The sequence below is a fragment of the Panthera leo genome, chromosome F3 (genome assembly GCF_018350215.1).
Source record: "Panthera leo isolate Ple1 chromosome F3, P.leo_Ple1_pat1.1, whole genome shotgun sequence".
Taxonomy (NCBI): domain Eukaryota; kingdom Metazoa; phylum Chordata; class Mammalia; order Carnivora; family Felidae; genus Panthera; species Panthera leo.
In genome coordinates, this window is record NC_056696.1 from 41,946,735 (window position 1) to 41,965,406 (window position 18,672).

The 18,672-nt window shown below is 51.9% G+C and overlaps 1 protein-coding gene and 1 long non-coding RNA gene across 3 annotated transcripts in view; one reads left to right on the forward strand and one right to left on the reverse strand.

Annotated features, from left to right (window-relative positions):
* LOC122211670 overlaps positions 1-3,872 on the forward strand; it is a 36,089-nt gene extending 32,217 nt beyond the window's left edge. The window contains exon 3 of the long non-coding RNA XR_006198772.1: positions 3,574-3,872. This is a non-coding gene — a long non-coding RNA (uncharacterized LOC122211670). The remainder of the gene's footprint in view (positions 1-3,573) is intronic.
* On the reverse strand, positions 1,761-18,426 carry CHIT1 (chitinase 1). 2 transcript variants are annotated; one of them, XM_042924983.1, is made up of 11 exons: positions 18,012-18,426; positions 12,420-12,449; positions 9,969-10,170; positions 9,317-9,373; positions 7,814-7,979; positions 7,461-7,585; positions 6,714-6,837; positions 4,660-4,845; positions 4,225-4,338; positions 2,759-2,885; positions 1,761-2,201 (listed from the first exon to the last, which is right to left on the reverse strand). In XM_042924983.1, the coding sequence occupies exons 1-11, from the start codon at positions 18,412-18,414 to the stop codon at positions 1,966-1,968; spliced, it is 1,770 nt and encodes a 589-aa protein (XP_042780917.1). In that variant the 5' UTR covers positions 18,415-18,426; the 3' UTR covers positions 1,761-1,965. The 2 variants fall into 2 exon arrangements, with proteins under 2 accessions (XP_042780917.1, XP_042780918.1); XM_042924984.1 differs by lacking the exon at positions 18,012-18,426 and adding an exon at positions 13,543-13,940.
* Positions 18,427-18,672: the final 246 nt, after the last annotated feature.

Here is an 18,672-nt window from a genome sequence, read left to right on the forward strand (position 1 = left end):
TTTGCACCTGACTCGAAAGGCCGGCTCTGTACAGGGGTGCGTCCCCTACTCTATAAGTGGATTGTGTGGGGCTGGTGGGGCGGTCTGATAGGTCAAGGGAGAAAGTTTAGTTTAAAAGTAGTATTTGCTTTGGGGCTGGGGCTCAAACCTCAAACATCACAGGGGTGATGACAGACTATGGGAGGTTTCTCATGAGAAGCCAGCATGGCTGAGCAAGGTGGTCTGGGGACCCGGCCACCAAACTGGGGTGGGATGAAAGGAAATGAGACCAAGGGATGAGGCTGGGGCCTAATGCAGGGCTTTGACTCTATGCTGATGATGGAGACTTGACTCTCTGTTCTCCAGAAGCTGTTGGCAGCTCTTAAGTAAGGGAAGTGTTAGGATTTGATCCAAAATTTAGAAACGTTGAGCTGGGGGCTAGATGGAGGTTGGCCTGGACAAGGGAGGGGCAGGAGGCAGGGTGACAAGTGGCACTGGCCTGAGCCGACACAGGGACCCTGGGTTTGGAGAAGATCAGAGAGAAGCCCTGCTTAAAACTGTCCTCAACATGAAGGTAGCACCAATGTCACAGTGACGATGTAGGGGGACTTGGGCTGTTTGGGGACCCATAAATTCTGCTACAAGGAGACTCTCTGCTAGATTCTTGACTTACCCAGCCCGCAGAAGGTAAAGAAAGGACAGAGATGGGAAGAGGGAGGGAAGAGTGAGTGCTGATCATGATGACGAGGCTTAACTCCACCCAACAGATGAGGTGATGAGGTTCTGTTTCTTGGCCTCAAGTCACACCGCTAGCAGGTGACAGAGCCAGAAGCCAGCTCTGCACCCCCCAAAAGGAAACCGCCACCCTGGACGCCGTTCTGAGCAGTTAGGAGGCTCTTGTCAGGCCTGGATGTGGCGCGTCCCCTTCGAGTTGAGACCTCAAAGGAAGGGCATGTGTGGTGAGCAGACCTGTGCTCGGGGCCGAAGAAGAACAGATTTGTAAAGGCCCAAGGACAGGCGGGGCGTAGAAGCGGGGAGGTCATTTTTATGGGGATCTGGTACCGGCTGTACTAGGGTGAAGGGCCAGGTCACCTCCTCTCTCCTACATGTCCCCATCTCCTGCTGCCTGCCTGAGTCCCACCCCAAAACCCAGCTTGGGTGAGTGCATGGCAAGATGGACCATTAGGTTACGTGCAGATTTTCTTCCAATGGAACGACCAGGCTTCACCCCAAAGCTGCAGGGACCATTTGCATTGCTCGGTTATCCGGGATACTGTGTGTGCAACGTGGCCCATTTAGGACTCAGTTCTGGACTCGGAACTGGGTTAGTTAGCCTTCTGTTTAAATACCTGTAAAATGAGGATAATAATTGTCCCTCCTTTGTCTGGCATATAGGAGCAGTAGGTGATAGAAGGCCTAAAACAGGATTTATCTCAAAGGGAGCCCTGAATACCTACCTGGGGTTTGGATTCTTATTTTAATGCTGGGTGGCCATTGCAGAGCCCTAAGGCAAGGAAAAGCTCTTTTCTGCTCCATCTAGTGTGAATCTTGGGAATAACACCCGAGTGGAGGCCAGCAGGAAACGCTCTCCAGCGAGGTCACCAGTGCCTTGAGAGCTGCCCACTGGAATGTGGGCACCCCGAAGGGCCTGCCTTCCAGCCTGGCTCAGACCTATGCATGCCTCAGGCCACCCTTGCCTCTTGGCTTCCCCACCTTCCCAGTTTTGAACTGACAGTGTGCTTAGAGAGGTTCTGTAAGTCACCACACCCGGGGACCGTGGGGAGCAAACCATAGATTTATTTTGCAAGTAAAAGGTCCAGAAGGACCATAGGAAAAGGAACTCAAGGCTGAGAGCAGAAAGCTTGGATACAGAAAAGCCACAGGGAGGTCTCTAGGATTGGAGCCCCCAGGGAGAGCTGCAGAGGCAGACTGTGGAGTGACCCCAGCGCCTGGCCCGGTGGCTGGGGCTGCAGGGGCCCTGGGCACTCAACTCCAAGCGCAGCATTTGCAGGAGGAGCTGAACACCAGGCTCGCTGGGCAGCTTTGCTGGAATAGCCGCCCCCCTGCACAGCTATAGTAGCTGGACTGGTCCCCAGGGTTGGGGTAGAGCCCGTCACCTTTGCCCCGGCAGAAGGTGTCTTGTTCGAGGCTGGGGACACGCTCAGGTTCAGAAGGCTGGTCTGGTGCGGGGACTTCAGGTCCTGGCGGGCCTAAAGGAAGACCTGGGGAGACAGCGAACATTCAGCCAAGCCTCCCCCAAGAGATCCCAAACCTACAGGCCAAGCACACGGGCAACCACCACAGGCAGGCCGTGGCTCAATACCTCACCACTCCCCCCACCCAAAGGCAGAGCACAGCCAGGTGCCCCACAGCCACACTTAGGCTGCAGCGCAGCTCAACAGAAAACACGGGGGTGCCAGTGGCCATCTATCATCTGCAAAGACCAGCCACACACTGGCGAGGGCCTCCGGGGGTCTTGCGCTGCAGGTGAGCGCAGGCTCTCTCTTCGAAAAGAGAGGAGCAAAGCTGCAGCTCCCTGGCTGAGGGCCGCCAGAGGCAAGCCCTGGACAGGCGTTGCTGCCGTCAGAAAGGGGAAGAAGGGCCTGAAAAGAGAATGGCTTCCAAAGTTTCCTTGGCCCCTGGGGGTGCATGAAATTTGGGAAATCACAGGATTGGAATAAGCGTATTTCCCCAGAAGGAGCCAGGACCTGTAGTTCAGGGAGGGGGTGTTCCTACTCTACCCGCGAGTTCCGCCTCTGGTCCCTGGCCCCTTACTCACTCAGCTCCAGCTGCAGTGCCTTGATGAGGGGATATGGGCCCTGGTTACAGAAGAAGCCAGCGAAGTCGTCCATGTCCAGCGCCCACACCATGGCGCCACCCAGTCCCTTCTGCTTCAGGTAGCTGGCCTGTGCACAAGGAGCAAGGCGCAGGTGGAGGGACCCGGGGGAACCCGGCCCGGCCTGTCCCAGAACCCGCTTCCTCATCTAGATAGGGCTCTTTTTCCAGCACCCCCAGGTCGTGAGTGGTCAAGGCTTCTGGACACAGCCCGGGGCGGGAAGCCTAAGCGACTGAGTCCTGATCCCTCTGGAATCCGCCCGTCTCAACAGGAGCATGGCCTGGGTGAGGGTGAGGGAGCGGGTTTGGGGAGTGGATGGGCGTGTGAAATTCCCTAGGTTGCAAGCTTTGACAACTCCGTCTTTTCTGTGCTGGGCTGCTGTATTTGGGGGCACGGCCTGCGGGTTGTGATGAGTCCAGTTCCCCTAGGGATGACAAAGCTTCCCCAGAGATCCGAACAATTTCTTGTCTTTAAGTCTTTGTCCTCCCCGAGGGCCTTCTTTCCTCCACCAGATCCCTGAGGTTTCCCCAGTGAATGGCTGTGTGTTCCCGCAAGTGGGTTTCCCCGTCCCCTAAGCCTAACACGCCATGCGGGGAGTTGGAGAGTAGGGCTGGTCTGGAGCCCTTGCTGGCCCCAGTCTCCCATTCTGGCTACTTCCCCTCCAGCGGTGAGGGCCGACAGCTTGTTTTCGGAGTCCAGCCTGGCCTCTCCTCCCCACATGTCTTTGCTTCTCAGTTTCCTCGCCCTTCTGTTTTCAGACCTTCTCGAAGACCCTTCCACCGTGATCCCTTCTCCCATCTCCCCGCCGCCAGGATCACACTCCCTTCGCAATTCTCCCAGAGCGCTTTGTCTACACCTCTAGAGGGACCGGCCACTGTCTGCCCTGCATCACAGCTGACGTGAGATGTCCGGATAGACAAACCAGAGCAGGTGCCTCTGCAGGAGTTCGTGATCTCATGGGGGAGAGAGGCATGGAAACACACAAATACGCTTGTTTTGAGTCGCTGATACTGGGCAGGAGTGGGGAGTCATATAAGTAAATCAAAAGGTCTGTAATCTGAGCATGCACAAATGTTGTCATTGAGCTGAATAAAATGATATATCCCACTGTATGTATTTCTCCTCTTCATATGTCTGTAGAATTTGTATTTTATTAAATGCAAACATATATATATATATGTAATAAAATAAAAATTCTTTCAAGAGTGGTATTTAACGTAGGGCAATTTTTTTGTGATCATGCCTTTTCTTAATCAATAGTTGGTAAAAATACAAAATGCTATCACACGAAGACTTGTGAAATGTTTCAGAGGAGATTCCTCTTTGGAGAGGGTCTGGATGCTATCATTCAATGTTATTGACCTGGACCCATCCAGGACCACCCCCCTCCCAGCAGGGCTGGGCCTCACCTTGGTTTTGAAGCTCTCCACATCATCAAAGCCCACCCACTGGTTGCCCTTGAAGGCATAGGGCACCTTCTGGTCCATGATTCTGGGCTTAGTGGCCCCCTTCCAGGAGCAGACCTGTTAGGAGCAGAGGGCAGAGCTGGGGCAGAGGCAGGGGGCACCACAGACATCTGTGCCTCTTTGCCCAGAGGAGACTAGAGATTGGAAAATTCCTATCTGAGGAAGTCTGGAGAACGTAGGAGGTTCTAGATTGAGTGACCTAGAACCCTGGATTCAATGAGGCACTGGGATTGGATTATCCTTAATCCAAGATGGCATAAAGGGGTTGGGCTTCACTTGGCCAGAATTTGCTGCTCTTGGCATCCTCACTCAGAAACTATGGGAGTAGGAGCACCCCCCACCCCAGCCCATACTCGGGGCCCCGTGGAGTTTTCCCACCTCATAGTAAGCCAGCAGCCCTCCCTCTTTGGTGAAGGGGCCAGGGGTTCCAGGCCCCGTGGCTGGGGCCCCCACTCCAGTGTTTGATGGGGAGGCCATGGTGAAGGATCGTCCATAGGCAGGCATGCCAAGGATCAGTTTGTTGGCAGGGGTCCCCTTCTGCACCCAGAGTTGCACGGCAAAGTCCTGGTGATGGAGAAGGAGGGGCAGGGTTAATTTACTTTGCCTTCGGCCTGGTTCTGGTCATCTAAGGCTGCGGGCTTCCGATGGGCTTTAGTGTTCCAACACCGTCCTGTCTTCTTTAGGTCTTGTCTTAGACCCTCGACCCCAGACAACCATTGGAGTCAGACAACCATTCACGGGGCAAATATTTATTGATGGCCCATTGTGGCCAGGCTCTATGCTTGGGATACCTCAGTGAGCAAAGCGCCCGAGATCCCTTCCTTACTCAACAACTTAACCTTGCTGAGCCTCGGGCTTCCTGTGTGTAAAATGGAAGCAATAGAAATGGCAAGAACGAAAAGATGTAATGCACGTGGAAGGCCCAGCATAGTGCAGTAAAGGAAAGCTGCGATCATGCTCATCATGCCCATTATTGTTGTTCTAGGTCTCACCCAGAGTACGAGAGCAGGGAATGGGGTCCGTTTTATTTACCTCTGTATCCCTCATGCCTCGAACAATGCCTGACACTTAGATGCTCAAATAGAAAGAACAAATGAGTACACGGCTGCCTCATTTGCCTCTGAACGGGACCGACCCCATCGTGTATTACTTCACGTAACACCCCCAGCCTGTGACATGAGGAGGTACCCAACATACGTATGTGAAATAAATGAATAATGAAGATTCTTCCCTTAAGCCAGGATTACAGGCTCACTTCCCCCAGGAAGCCACTCTGTTCAAGTACAAGTCCTCCTGTTACTCTGCACCCTCTTAGCACTTAAGTCAGGAACATTTTTCACTACGTGTATTCGTATTTATTTCTTTTTGTTGGTCTACATGATTTATCTCTGATCAGATGGGAGCTTATTCAAAGGCAGAGGTCAAGGCCCCCTGCTCAGCTCTATGGCACCTTGTGTAAGTTCAGAAAAGTCCCCCTCTGGCCGGAGGCAGTCCCGGGCACACAGTATAGAGAGTAGAAGGTCTCCTTGTAAGAAGAGAAAGGCCTCCCTCCCCCTGCGTGGATCCAGAGCATACAGCTGGGGGAACAGGGTGCTGGTGGGATTTCGGGGCCCTCACCTGTCAGCTGAATGTCTTTGGGTGTCGAGCTGCCGAGCTGGGCTGGCTTCCCCCAGGACCCATACAGTTTTCCTGATGGGGGTGGAGGGGTCTGGGCTCTGTGTGAATTATGGATTCCCGACTCAAGCACTCAGAGATGGCTCCCTTATTTGCGAAAGAGCCACAGAATCTTAGATTGTTCTACCTTAGCCGATGCACCAAGACGTGGGCTCCCCCAAATTAAAAAGCACTTTAATTTAGGGCTGTTTTGGTTTGTTTTAAAAGAAGAAATAATATGGTTGTTCTTAACTTTCAAAGTGTCGAGTGGGCTTATAAAAACCCTCCAGGCTGCTTGGCGAGGGCAAGTTGGGCAGGAAACCACCACTCACCCCAGTCTGAAACCCAACCTGCCCTTTCCACGTGCTGGGGTAGGGGGTGGAGGCGGCTCGTCACTGAAGGTGAATCAGTGACAAGGAGTGAATGGTCACCCATTGTTTTGAAGGAAATGGGGTAGAGGAGGTGAAGGAAGCAAGAGGTCATTTTTGCTGGACATTCAAGCTCAAAGACGGCTTCCCAAGTAGCCACTGCATTATTTGATGTCATTCAGTTGGTTTGCTGTGTCGAACATCAGCCAGGAGGCTACAGAGAAGTAAGGCTTCCCCTCAGCACTGGCACAGGACAGGAAATAAACAAGCAAAGAAAGGAAAAGTCCGGGCTCCTCTGTGCCCTGCTGGGTTATCCTGCCTTTCTTTTCCACTAGGGCCTCGAGGCTCAAAAGAGGCCACCTGACAGGACCTGCGGATGGGGGGTCCCGCCTCACCTCTGCAGCCACTCACCACGTTGAGTTCGGCCGCTGCCCCGCTCTCTCCCTGCCTCTTGTAGAGGGGGCTGTTATGTCCTGTGGTCTTCTCATAAGAGCCATAGAAGTCGTAGGCCATAAGGCTGATGAAATCCAGGCTCCTGCAGGAGGCATGGAGAGAGGGGTGACGGGCTAGTGAGCAGTCCCTCCCTGCTCCCACCTGTCTTCAGTGTGTGGCCTGGGAAGGGCCCTCGAGGTAAGAGGCAGCGGTGCAGGCTCCCGCCTGGTCCTGGGAGAGGGGATTAGACAGCACTCCCTAGTTCCCCCCTTGTACTCTTACCGTTTGGGAGGGAAATCTAGCTCAGTGTTGTTAAAACTTTCGTGTGCACGTGAATCACCCGGGAAAGCCATTAAAGCGCGGGCTCTAATTTTAGGAGGCCTGGGGTAGGGCCGGAGATTCCGCATTTCTAACGCTCAACACCTTGGGGTGCAGAGAGCCAGACGACTTGTCCTCTTGGTTTCACTCTTGCGCTCCCAGGGTGCTTGATGTTAAGACCGAGTTCCCAAGGAAAAGGGCAAGGATTCCAAAAGAGAGACTCCAGGACACTGGAGTAAGCAGACAGCGTGAGCAAATCCTTCCTGGATCTGCTGGTGGAGGGGTAGGGCTTTCCCCAGACGGTACCTTGCAGGTGACCATCTGCTCTAGTCCTGAGGCGACTCAGCCCGACCTCGGTCTCTCCCACCTCAGAGAACACACGTTCCACGCCATCGGCCTGAGACTCACTGAGCAATTTTGTCCACCTCGTATCCAGCCTCTATGTTCTTTCTCCCGGCCGGGACGGCTGCGCTCAGAAGGAGGCGTTCCTTCCCTGACGTCTGGGCTTCCCTCTGGAAGGCAGCGGCCAGGTCCTGCAGAGGTGGCTCACAGTGAATACAAAGGCAGGGGCCAGGCTGGCCCCTGTGGGCCCCAAGCAGATGTTCACTCTCAGGAGTCTGAAAACTGACCGCAGGGCTCGTCTGGGCTCTGCACATACCCAAAGCAACAGACCTTGGGGACAGAACAGCACCGGCCTGTCCGGTGAGGCCACCAATCTGGGTTCCCCCGCCCCAGGCCAACTGGGTGACCGCCAACCATACCTGCACCAGGGCTGTGAAGCGCTGCTTGTCCGAAGGAGGGCTCCCCCGGCTCCCTGGGTACTCCCAGTCAAGGTCAAGGCCATCAAAATCATATTTGCGCAGAAACTTAACGGCTGAGTTGACGAAGGTCTGACGGTTGTTGGCTGTAGCCACCATATCTGTGAATCTGCGAGGTGATGAAGGGCAGTATGGGCCTGTCTTGCTGACAGGAGGCCACTCTCTCCCTCACAGGCAGACGAGAAACTACGCAGGATATTTGTGCTTGGCTGTTCAGGCCAGGAGGATGCTGGGAGGGCTGCTTCAGATGCTGCTGGGATATTTGCTGTTGACTTACCAGCCAGGCCTAAGGAAAGGGACCGTCTAGAAGGGTGTCCGGCCCCCAGGGCACAGTGACTTGCCAGGAGCTCTGCCTCCCCAAACTCCCTCCACACGCCTACTGCCTTGTCCCTGCTCAGGGAATTGTGGTCCCCTGAATCAGAGCCGGCTGTCACCCGAGGGTAGAGGTTTAGAAAGGTGGGAACAGTTTCTAATATGAGCACAAAGGGAAGTAGAAGGAGCTGAGTAACCTGGAAACCTGCTGCTTTCGTTCTCTGGTGGGTCAATGTGGTCATTTTCTTCAAACTCACACTTGTAAAATGCTTTGTGCCATCACTATGACTAGTCTGGAGCCCCTTAAAATCCCAAGCTGCCCCAGGAACCCCCTCCCCACATCTCCTGATTCCCAAGATCCCTATAAGTGTCTCGAGGTATTTATAGAGGGATCCTACTTTAATTGGTTTTCTATTCATTTACTGATTTAATTAATAGCAGCACTTAAGTGGGATCCATGTGCCTGGGAACCCCAGGCTAAGAATCCCCTCATTCCAATAAAAGATTGGGGAAGGTGGGTCATAAATTGTATCAGGTTTTCAAAAGGGCTCATGATCCAAAAAGTTTTAGAAAGAGTAGTTTAGAACTTTGGGAACCATATATTGTGGACTTTCTAGGAAAAGTCTAGTTTCATATGTCCCATTCCATCATCTCCCGAATTCCTCAAAAACGTCCTAGTCCTCAAAAATGCCCACAGTTTGGCATCCGAGCTCGTTCTCACAGACTGCCTTTGACACCCAGGAGTGGAACAAAAATTCTCAAACAAGATATCCTGTCTCAGAGCTCAGGAAATGTCGTCACTGTATGTTGTCTGAGGTTAGTTGGGACTCTCCCTGTACCCATTTCATGGAGGAAGACACTGAGGCCTGGAAAGAGGCCAGGATCTCTCCTGTGCTCCCGGCAAGACCGGATGTGTAACAGTCAGAGCTAAGCCCCCTCCACAGCCCTCCCGATGAGGCACCACGAGCCCAGGAGGAAGGTCAGCCCCCAGAGTCCAGGCCGCCCTCCTGATCCCCCACCCTGACTATATTCCACCTGGCCTGATTCCCAGAACCCACTGGCCGGGTTCTCTCTTGCCAGTGAGTCAGGTCACCACCCAGTGGCTCTGCCATACAGGTGCCGTGGCCAACTCACTTCTGAGTGCCAAAGTTCCAGCCCCCGATGGAAAGCAGTGTCTTCAGCTTGGGATTCCTGGGAAAGATAAGACAAATGCCAGAATTTGCAGGTTTTAATGCCCAGCCAGTTCCCCAGGCTCACCTCACTGACTGGGAAAGCAAGGGCTTGTGGGTGCCCTGATGGGCACTGATGGGGTGGGGGGGAAGGTGTAAGTCCCTATGCACAGATCCTGGGTGAGGGGAGCTCTAGATTGGGAAAGAAACAGCATGCTCTTGTCTTCAGGGGCCTCCTATCTGTCTGGGGAGACATACACATGAAGAACTCAGGAAGAGAGATCAGGGCGTATCTGCAGAGCGGCTTTGTCAAGAGGGTGATAACACGGGAGCTGAAAAAACGCATAGATTGTAGGAGGAAGAAGGGCATACATTCCCAGCGAAGAAAACAGTTTCCCAAGCCAGATCCCACCTAGACCTAAATGGAAGGGCCCTTCAGGAGTCCCTATCTACCCCTACTCCTCCCGTATAAGCACAGGAAAGCCCAGAGAGGTGATGTGACTTGCCCAAAGCCACACAGCAGGTCTGTAGCAGGATTGCAGTGCTGGGGAAGGTTTTTGGCTCTGGAAAGAGGTTCCTGCCTCCACCAACCCCCATCCCCGTCCAGTGCAACTCACATCTTCTTCAGGCCGTTGAACTCCTGGTAGAAAACCTCATCATCCCACTCTATGGAGCTGAGCTGGTGATTGGTCATGCCCGCAAAGGCATAGATGAGGTGGGTGCACAGATTGGGGTTCACATCCTTGGGCAAGAAGCGAGCAGCTCCCTGTCTGTACTGGGCCCAGTTGGTGAAGTAGCAGACCAGCTTTGCAGCAGAGCCTGGCCATTCGGGACCAAGAAAAGAAATGGTGGTCAGAAGGGTCTGCTGAGGACTGACCCCCTCTACCTAATGCCAGAGGGTGTTAAACATGACACTTGATCGGCTGACAGCGGAGAGGCAGGACTTTCAACGTGTTGCTTGGAATAGTTCAGAATGTTCATTAAAATGCAAATACAGGGGCGCCTGGCTGGCTCAGTCGGTTAAGCGTCCGACTTCAGCTCAGGTCGTGATCTCGCAGTTTGTGAGTTCGAGCCCCGCATCGGGCTCTCTGCTGACAGCTCAGAGCCTGGAGCCTGCTTCAGATTCTGTGTCTCCCTCTCTCTTTGCTCCTCCCCTGCTCATGCTCTGTCTCTCTCTGTCTCACAAATAAATAAAAACATTAAAAAAATTTTTTTAAAAATTAAATGCAAACACTTAAGAGGCCCCAGTTACAAGCCTGAGTTTGTGGTTTAGTCTTGCTTTAAATATTTTACATTTTCTTGTTATCTCTTTTTTTTTTTAATTTTTTTTTTAATGTTTATTTATTTTTGAGACAGAGAGAGACAGAGCATGAACGGGGGAGGGTCAGAGAGAGAGGGAGACACAGAATCTAAAACAGGCTCCAGGCTCTGAGCTGTCAGCACAGAGCCTGACGCGGGGCTCAAACTCACGGACCGTGAGATCATGACCTGAGCCGAAGTCGGATGCCCAACCGACTGAGCCACCCAGGCGCCCCTCTTGTTATCTCTTATAGAGAATCTATGTTTATGAATATTGCTGATAAGGTCCTAATAAAGAGCTTGTTTTAGCTAGGAAAAGGCAGCTTGTTTCTGGAGTCCTCAGAAAGTTTGGGGACTTTCGTTGGGTGGGTGGGTGGGGATGTCTGTTCCCAGGGGGTTGATCTAGCGACAAGGGCCTCCACTGAGGTCGGTGCTATGTTAGGTTGACAAGATAACCAGAAAGCAAGAATGCTGGTTCTTACTCCTGTATCTGCCAGAAATGTACTTTGGGCCAATTGCCCCTTCAGCCCTGGCCCAGGGTCCCCATCTGAAAATGATTGTGTGGTCTCTGAGGGCTCTTCTAGAACTTGTCATCTGTGAGGGTATGGTTTGCACAAGCCAACATTTTATGCCAAGGACTTGGCAGAATGGGGAGTTTGTACTGGAGCACATCTATGGCCAGTGTCTAGACTCTAGGACTTCTTTTTGTCCCAACAGGGTCTCTCCACAGTCCCCCCCAGCCTCCATTTGGCCACTGAGAGATCAGGGGAGGGGAAGAAGGTGCAAAATGGCCACAGGAGGCTGTGTGGGAACCCAGCACATGAAGGACTATTTGGGACCCCCCTGGGCAGATCGGTGGCTCCCGAAGGGGAAGCTGGAGTTCTTGGGTCATCACTGGCTCTAGCCAGAGGCCAGTTAGGAGTAGAACTTGCCAGAACTTGCCACTGGGGGCTGAGAGTACAGCCTGTAGTGATACAGGAGGAGGGTTGGTGAACTCCCCAAAGCGAAGAGTTAACCCAGGGAACACATCGTAGGACCATCTAGGAAGAAGCCCGGAGTCTCTTCTTACATCATATCCTGTCGTATCATATCAAATATCCTGCGGTGCCCGGGTGCCTCATTCGGTTGGGCCACTGACTTGATTTTGGCTCAGGTCATGATCTCATGGTTTGTGAGGTCGAGCCTCACATTTGGCTCTGTGCTGACAACAGAGAGCCTACTTGGGATTCTCTCTCTCCCTCTTTCTCTGCCCCTCCCCTGCTTGTGCTCTCTCTCTCTCTCTCTCAAATAAATTAAAAAAATAAAACGTTAAAAAAAACGTTATGCATGGATTTTTGTACTATAGGGGCAATGAAGTACAGTGGTTAAGAACAGGGTCTCTGGAATTTTCATGCCTGGCTTGAAATCCCAACTCTGCTGCTCTGTAGCCAGGCAATTCAGCTTCCTCCTCCATACCATGACAACGACCATCATTCCTACCTCAAAGGACTGTTGTCCTTCCCCCAGGGAAGGGGCCGAGGGAATCCACGGCTACCCTCAAGAAAGGCACCCCTTATGGGGGCGCCTGGGTGGCTTAGTCGGTTAGGAGTCCAGCTTTTGATTTCGGCTCCGGTCACGATCTCACAGTTCGTGGGTTCGAGCCCCACGTCAGGCTCTGTGCCGACAGCAAGGAGCTGGCGTGGGATTCTCCGTCTCCCTCTCTCTCTGCCTCTCTCTCTCTTTCAAAAATAAAATCAACATTTAAATGACAAAGGAAAGGCACCACTTACCCCATTGGATCATCAGTAGAACTATCAAACCTGTAACAGCACAGGAGAGAAGGCAGAGGTTACGAAGTTATTTGCATTTTTCCGGGCCCTGTATGCCTATTGAGACACAGTGGGTAGAGGTGGTCAGAGGGGGGTAGACCCAGGATGGCTTCCCGCAAATCAACCTTCCTCTGTCCAAAAGGGACCCAGGAGGGCACTGTGTCCATCCCTTCACCCCCAGGCCAGACGGCAGGGGCCCCTCCCTGGCCTAGACTAGTCCTAGAGCTGATGGAAGTTTCCATGAGTTGAGGTTGTCCCTCCCTAGAGCGCCAGTGGAAGACAGTGTGTATTGAGAAAGATCTAGGAAAACCACTAACTTGTGAGGTTTTCAGAGAGAAAGTTTCCCTTTTCGAGCAGGCAGGAAACCTGGGGCTGTCCTGGGGCTGGAAAGAGCCAATTTGGAAGGGTTAGGCCAGAGATCCCATCTCTCAGGGAGGCCTCTGTGCCTCTGCTCACAGCCAGTATTTACCACATTCTGTGGCTTTCCCGCCACGCCTCTCAGGAGGTTAGCTGAGTTCCCAACATGCTTGGAGACCTAGGCTCGGCAGGACTCCTTTAAAAAGATTTATTTCACCTTTCTGATGACCTTGAATTTTCCCATTCACCTAATAAAGCCTTGCAAGGGCTTGCAAGGGCAAGAGAACTTGCAAGGGCACCCAAGGTCGTGGCCCCCAGGCTGCCCGCTTTCTTGCAAGACAACCACCACGGGGCTGGGGAAGCTGCTGGCAGGGGGCATCTCTTGCATGAGGACCAAAAGCAGAAGCCTAAGAACGTGGGAAAGACAAAACCACCCACCGCAGTGGTGTTCACCGACTCTGGGCTTCCAGGACCCGGAGGGGGCGAGGGGGCACAGGAAAAGTCCATTTCAGCCTGTTGAGAAAAGCCTTTCCTTGCAACACAAAGGCTCTTGAACTGAAAGAGCCAAAGGGGGCCCACAGGAATAGAGGCAGAGGAAGGAATAGGATGGCTCTCTGAGGTTCTCCTGATGCTTCGGTACCCTCCCAAACAGCGCCACGAGGCAGAAGCCACCTCCCTGCCTTACAGCCCCCAGGGCCCCGCCCACTGTCCCTGACGGCCTACTCACCTGCCCGGGCCATGGACCGTGCCATGGCGCTGGCTCGGCACCAGTCTCCAGCCTGTGCAACCGACTCTCTAGACCCTGCTCTCCTTTTATCAGGCTGCCTCGTTCCATCCTAGCCCGGAGTGGTGAAATCAGGGGGTGGCAGAGGCGGGCCAGAGGGGTTGAGGTGGGGCGCGCAGGGCTAGGTCACACAGCGTGGGTTGGGCAAACCTGACACAATGGCCTTTAGCAATTCTTGGTTTTCTGGAACAATGGCGGTGGGTAAACCGGGCCCTTAACATGACCAAACCGGGAGGCAAAGAGAGGGAAGCAGGAAGTGTTTCTAAGCCTCCTGCTGGACAAGGAGGGTTCTGATTTCCTTGGAGTCAGTTGGTGAAGACCTATGAGTGATCTATAATTTACTGGGCTCTGGAGGAAGAGGGATGACTCACAAGTCAGGGGAACTGGACTCCAGACCAGCCTGCTCGCTTGTTTCTTCACCGCCCCCTCTGCAATCCACGTGCCCTCTCTGTAAGACGATGGGGTTGCAAATGTAATATATATTTCATAAAAGTCAAATTTCATCACTATCCACATGACGCATATGGACACAATGGATGTATTTTATATCCATCGATTGAGAAAAGTACATAACGGCAAATAGCAAGGATGAGCTTAGTAGTAGTTTTAAATGCCTTTGGTTTTTTGCCTTTTTTTTTTTTTTTTTTAACTAAGTTCCACGCCCGACCTGGGGCTTGAACACATGACCTGGAGATCAAGAGTCATACGCTCCACCAACTGAGTCAGACGGGTGCCCCTTAAATGCCCTGTTTCTTACAAGTCATAGGGAGCTGTATTAGTTTCCTACGGCTGTTGTAACATATTCCCACAAACTGGGGGGCTTAAAATGACAGAAACTCATTCTCTCTCAGTTCTGGAGGCCAGAAGTCTGAAATCAAGGTGTTGGCAAGGCCATCTGTCCTCTGAAGTTTCTAAGGAGGAATCTTTCCTTGTGCCTTCCAGCCTCCGAAGGCTCCTGGTATTCTTTGGCTTGTGGTGACATTAAGTCAATCTCTGTCTCATGGTCTTTCCCCTGTGTCTCAGTGTGTTTTCTGTTGCCTCTTAGTAAGACACTTGTTACTGGATTTAGGGCCCACCTTAATCCAGGATGATCTCATCTTGAGATTCTTACCTCAGTTACATCTGCAAAGACCCTTATGCCAAATAAGGTCACATTCTGAGATTCTGGGTGGAGATATCCTGTGGGGGGGCGGGATGGGGAGGAGTACCATACAACCCACTCTGGGACCTAACCATGTTCACGTTACTTATTCTGTCTGCAGACAAAGTCTGGTGTGTGCATGAACTCCAGGGTCCCAGGCAAAACTTGGCAGCTTTTAGATGATCTGATCTTTGGTCCTTGACCATGGATCTTTGGTCCATCGAGTGGCCTGGATGGCTGAGTGCGAACATTCTGGGGCAACAGGCTCTGAGGTCAGTTTGCCTGGATTTGAATCCCAGCTCTGCCATTTACTATCTGTGCAACGTCGAGCAAGTTCCTTAACTTCTCTGAGTTCCAGTTTCTTCATCTGTAAAATGAAATGCCCAGAGAATTGTTGTAAAGGTGCTACATGTTGGTAGTTATTATTCCTGGTTCTGCCCAGTCTCTGTGTGTGTCAGAGATCTGAGGGTGGGACCCCCATGCCCAGTGCCCCCGGGCCCTGTGTCCTTGCTTTCTCTGTAGCAGCCCTGGCCCCTTGTTTTGGTCATTTCTGTTCCCTTCATATGGGGGTCCTGCAAAGGAGTCTGCTCAGGGTCACCTGAGATCTACAGAGGTGCTTCAGCTCCGGGGATGTGAACGAGAAGGGGAGGGGGAATGTGGGAGTAAAGATTGCTTCACCAGAGAGGCCGGTTGCCTCCTTCACTTGCCTGCCACCCCCATACACGTACACATGTCAGCTTTGAGATTTTCTGACTCAGCTTCCTGTCCCCAAGAGGACCCTGCACTGCAGAGGCCCAGGGTTCTGAGTTGCTCCAAATACTGACCTGTCCCAACTCATCTGGGGTCCCTAGGGCACCCAATAGCCCAACATTAACATCACTACCTTGATTAATGCAGCTGATTCTCCTCTCCTTCCCCCTCCCCTTCCTCCTCCTCCTCCTCCTCCTTCTCTTTCTTTTTCTTTTCTTCTCCTCCTTCTCCTTTTGATTATTATTATATTGTTTTCTTTTAATTTTTGTCCCAGACCATTTCTCCAAAGGAAAATAAGTAGAAACCTAACATATGAAATAAGATCCTCTAATTTGCTCTGCTAAAAAATCTTGTGATGGTCAGGAGATCTGACTTGTCTTTTCGATGCTAAAATCAACACCTCGTCAACATCAGCTCCCATGGGCACCCCTGTGGGGGAGAGATTTCAGTCGGGTACCCTGGCAAGCGCACATATATGTCCTATTTCCTAAAAACCAACCATAAACACCATAAACTTTGAAATGCTAAAGGTGTTGCCATTAAAATAAGTAATAAAAAAAAAAAAGCATGAAGGGTACCACCATGCTGCTCGGCATTGTCTTAAAAATTTTGGCTATTATACTAAGAAAAGGGGAAAAATACGTGTGTGTGTGTGTGTGTGTGTGTGTGTGTATGATTATGATATAACTGCCAATAGTTGTAGATATGTTTGGATATCTACAAAAGCCTTCAGTTTTCTAGACTCTAAAAAAAAAAAAAAAAATAGACCAGGAATAAAATAGAATTTGCTGGATTTAAGGTGAATATACAAAAATTAATAGCTTTTCTGTACGTTAGCAGAAACCAATTAGAAATAGAAGCAGGGGCAAATGAATCCACAGGAGTGTCAAAAGCTATAAAATACTTAGGACTAAATTGAATCACAATAAATTAGATAGTAAAATCTACAAAACCTAGTGCAGGACATAAACAAGATCCGAACATGTTCCCGCATACGGAAGCAATATCATAAAGCATGTCAGTTCTCCTCGAGTTCAAACAAAAAGATAGCAATGACCAGGGGCATACTATTCAAAACTTACTATAAACTTGTTGAGATCAAAGCATGGAACAGGCATCAGGACAGACAGACAGAGGTAGATTTGAGCATACGTGGAAAACACGTTCAACAAAAGCAATGTTTCAACTGAGTAGGAAAAGGATGTTTCATCAATGTCAATGACTTAATTGTCTACCGAAATGGGAAAAAAATCAAGGTTGTACCACTTGCACCGTATATAGTAGCAAAGACAAGGGGCAGGATGAAGGGGTGCCCTGGGAGTAAAGGGGGGGTGGCCAGAACCCAGCCCGAGTAGGGGAGAAGACGGGGGAGGTGGTGCTCGAGGAGAGCTTTGAGAACTAGTAGTTTTGCAGACAGAGGGAGAACGGCAGGATGGTTCTGGCCAGATATTCACTCACGGATTTGTCTCAGACAAAACCTCCCATCAGACTGCAGGGACAGCGAGATGGTTAAAAACCCTGCATGTATCCCATCAGTTGAGAACCACTGATTGAGGACAGCAGGGTGGGGTGATCTCTGCTAAGGGGGTCTGGGTGGGAGGGCACTGGACATGCCGGCAGGAGAGGAGAGGAGAGGGGTGCGTTGCTTTACTATCTTGGACTTCAACAATTATGTCTCAGGCCAGGTAGGGCACATTCGAGGCTGACCTGATAGGCAGATCAAAACTGCAAAATATCAAGGAATACAAAGCTGCTGCCTGGAGGTGGGGGCCTGGGGAGGAGAAGGCAGGCCCATGTCCTGTGAAGCTAGGGTTGAACCTTTCGCGGGCACCGACCCAGAACACCCGCGCCCCAATTTCTAACTCAAGTACGAAAGTCTCAGCCCCCCAGTGCAGGTGGCCCATGTCTAGAGCTGAAAGGTCCTGGTATCTTCTAATTGATAGCACACCAGCCCTTTGCTCCTTGACCCCCTCCCTCCTGGGGCAGCCTTCCCGGCCCCTCAAATCTTACAGGGATCCATCTGAGTCAGGCTTTGCCTCCTCCCCAGCCATGCTGGTCCACACCATCTCCTGTGATCTGGGAACAATTCCTTCCATCCAGAACAGGAAAGCACTCCCTGCTTGGGTGTGCTCAAGACAGAGCTGGGTGTGCCTCAGTGGATCTCCCAACCAATGACCTGAGGGGCTTTATACCCTTCGTTCCATGCCCATTGGTTTCTCCCACCCTCTCCCAGTGCCCCCCACCCAAAAACACAAATTCAAGTAAGACTGGTGCGACTGATATACAATGAAACTTCAAGATAAAGCCCCAGCCCAGCCCACCCCAGAGCAGACTCCTATACAGACATTTTAGAGCCTCCTCCGGTTCACATCCATCCCGGTTGTCCGAGTTGGGGTTAGTGACAACCTCGCCAAGTCTCAGTTTCCTCATCTGCAGAATGGAGATAACACTACCTATCTTACTTGCGATGTGGATCGAGTAGATAGTGTGTGAAAGGGCTTAAAAGTGACAGAGCACCAACCAGGTCTTATGAGGAGACCACGATCACAGTGGCTGGCGTGACGCCCCTCTTCCCTTGCTGCACACAGGCACCACATCCCTGGAGCTGCCTGGGCCTCTCCCCACACGCCTCTCCATGCCTCCCAGGGCTGAGCCTGTGCTGAGCCTTCAGATGCGTCCGTTAACTGCTCCTTCCCACATTCCAGCCAGTTCTTCCCCATCACGGTAAAAGGCATCACCGTCCACCCTCTTCCTGCAGTCACATGACGCTTTCCCCCACCCTCACGTGACCAGATGCTACAAGAAGTCCTCCCTCCTCTTCCACCTCCTCCGCCACCAGCAACCACCATTAGCTCTCGCCCCATCCACTGAGGGAGCCTCATAACTGCCCTTCCTTCGTCCTTCTCTTGCCCCCTGCTCGTCATTCTCCCCACAGCAGCCCGGCCGGTCTTTGAGAAACTTAGATCAGATCCTCCTGCTAAGACCCCTCTGAACTCAGAATAAGAGAAGGGACCGTGTCTGTTTGCCTGCTACTATGCACCGACAGCCCCAGGGGCTGGTGCATACAACAGGAGGCCTCAGTTAATATCTGTTGAGTGAGCTGATTGTTGGACGTTATTCCTCAGTATCCTTCAATACTCAATCAATGTCAAGTGCTCAGGAAGTAGCTGCTTGATGTGAGA

Bases quoted from the DNA above. Each gene is read 5' to 3' on its own strand.
- CHIT1 (XM_042924983.1), bottom strand. From the start codon at position 18,414: ATGACGAGCAGGGGGCAAGAGAAGGACGAAGGAAGGGCAGTTATGAGG. The intron at 6,838-7,460 runs GTGAGTCTCAGG...TGCCTCCTGCAG, and splicing joins GAGGTGGACAAAATTGCTCA to GAGCCTGGATTTCATCAGCC. The intron at 2,886-4,224 runs GTGAGGCCCAGC...CCTTGTGCACAG, and splicing joins TGGAGAGCTTCAAAACCAAG to GCCAGCTACCTGAAGCAGAA.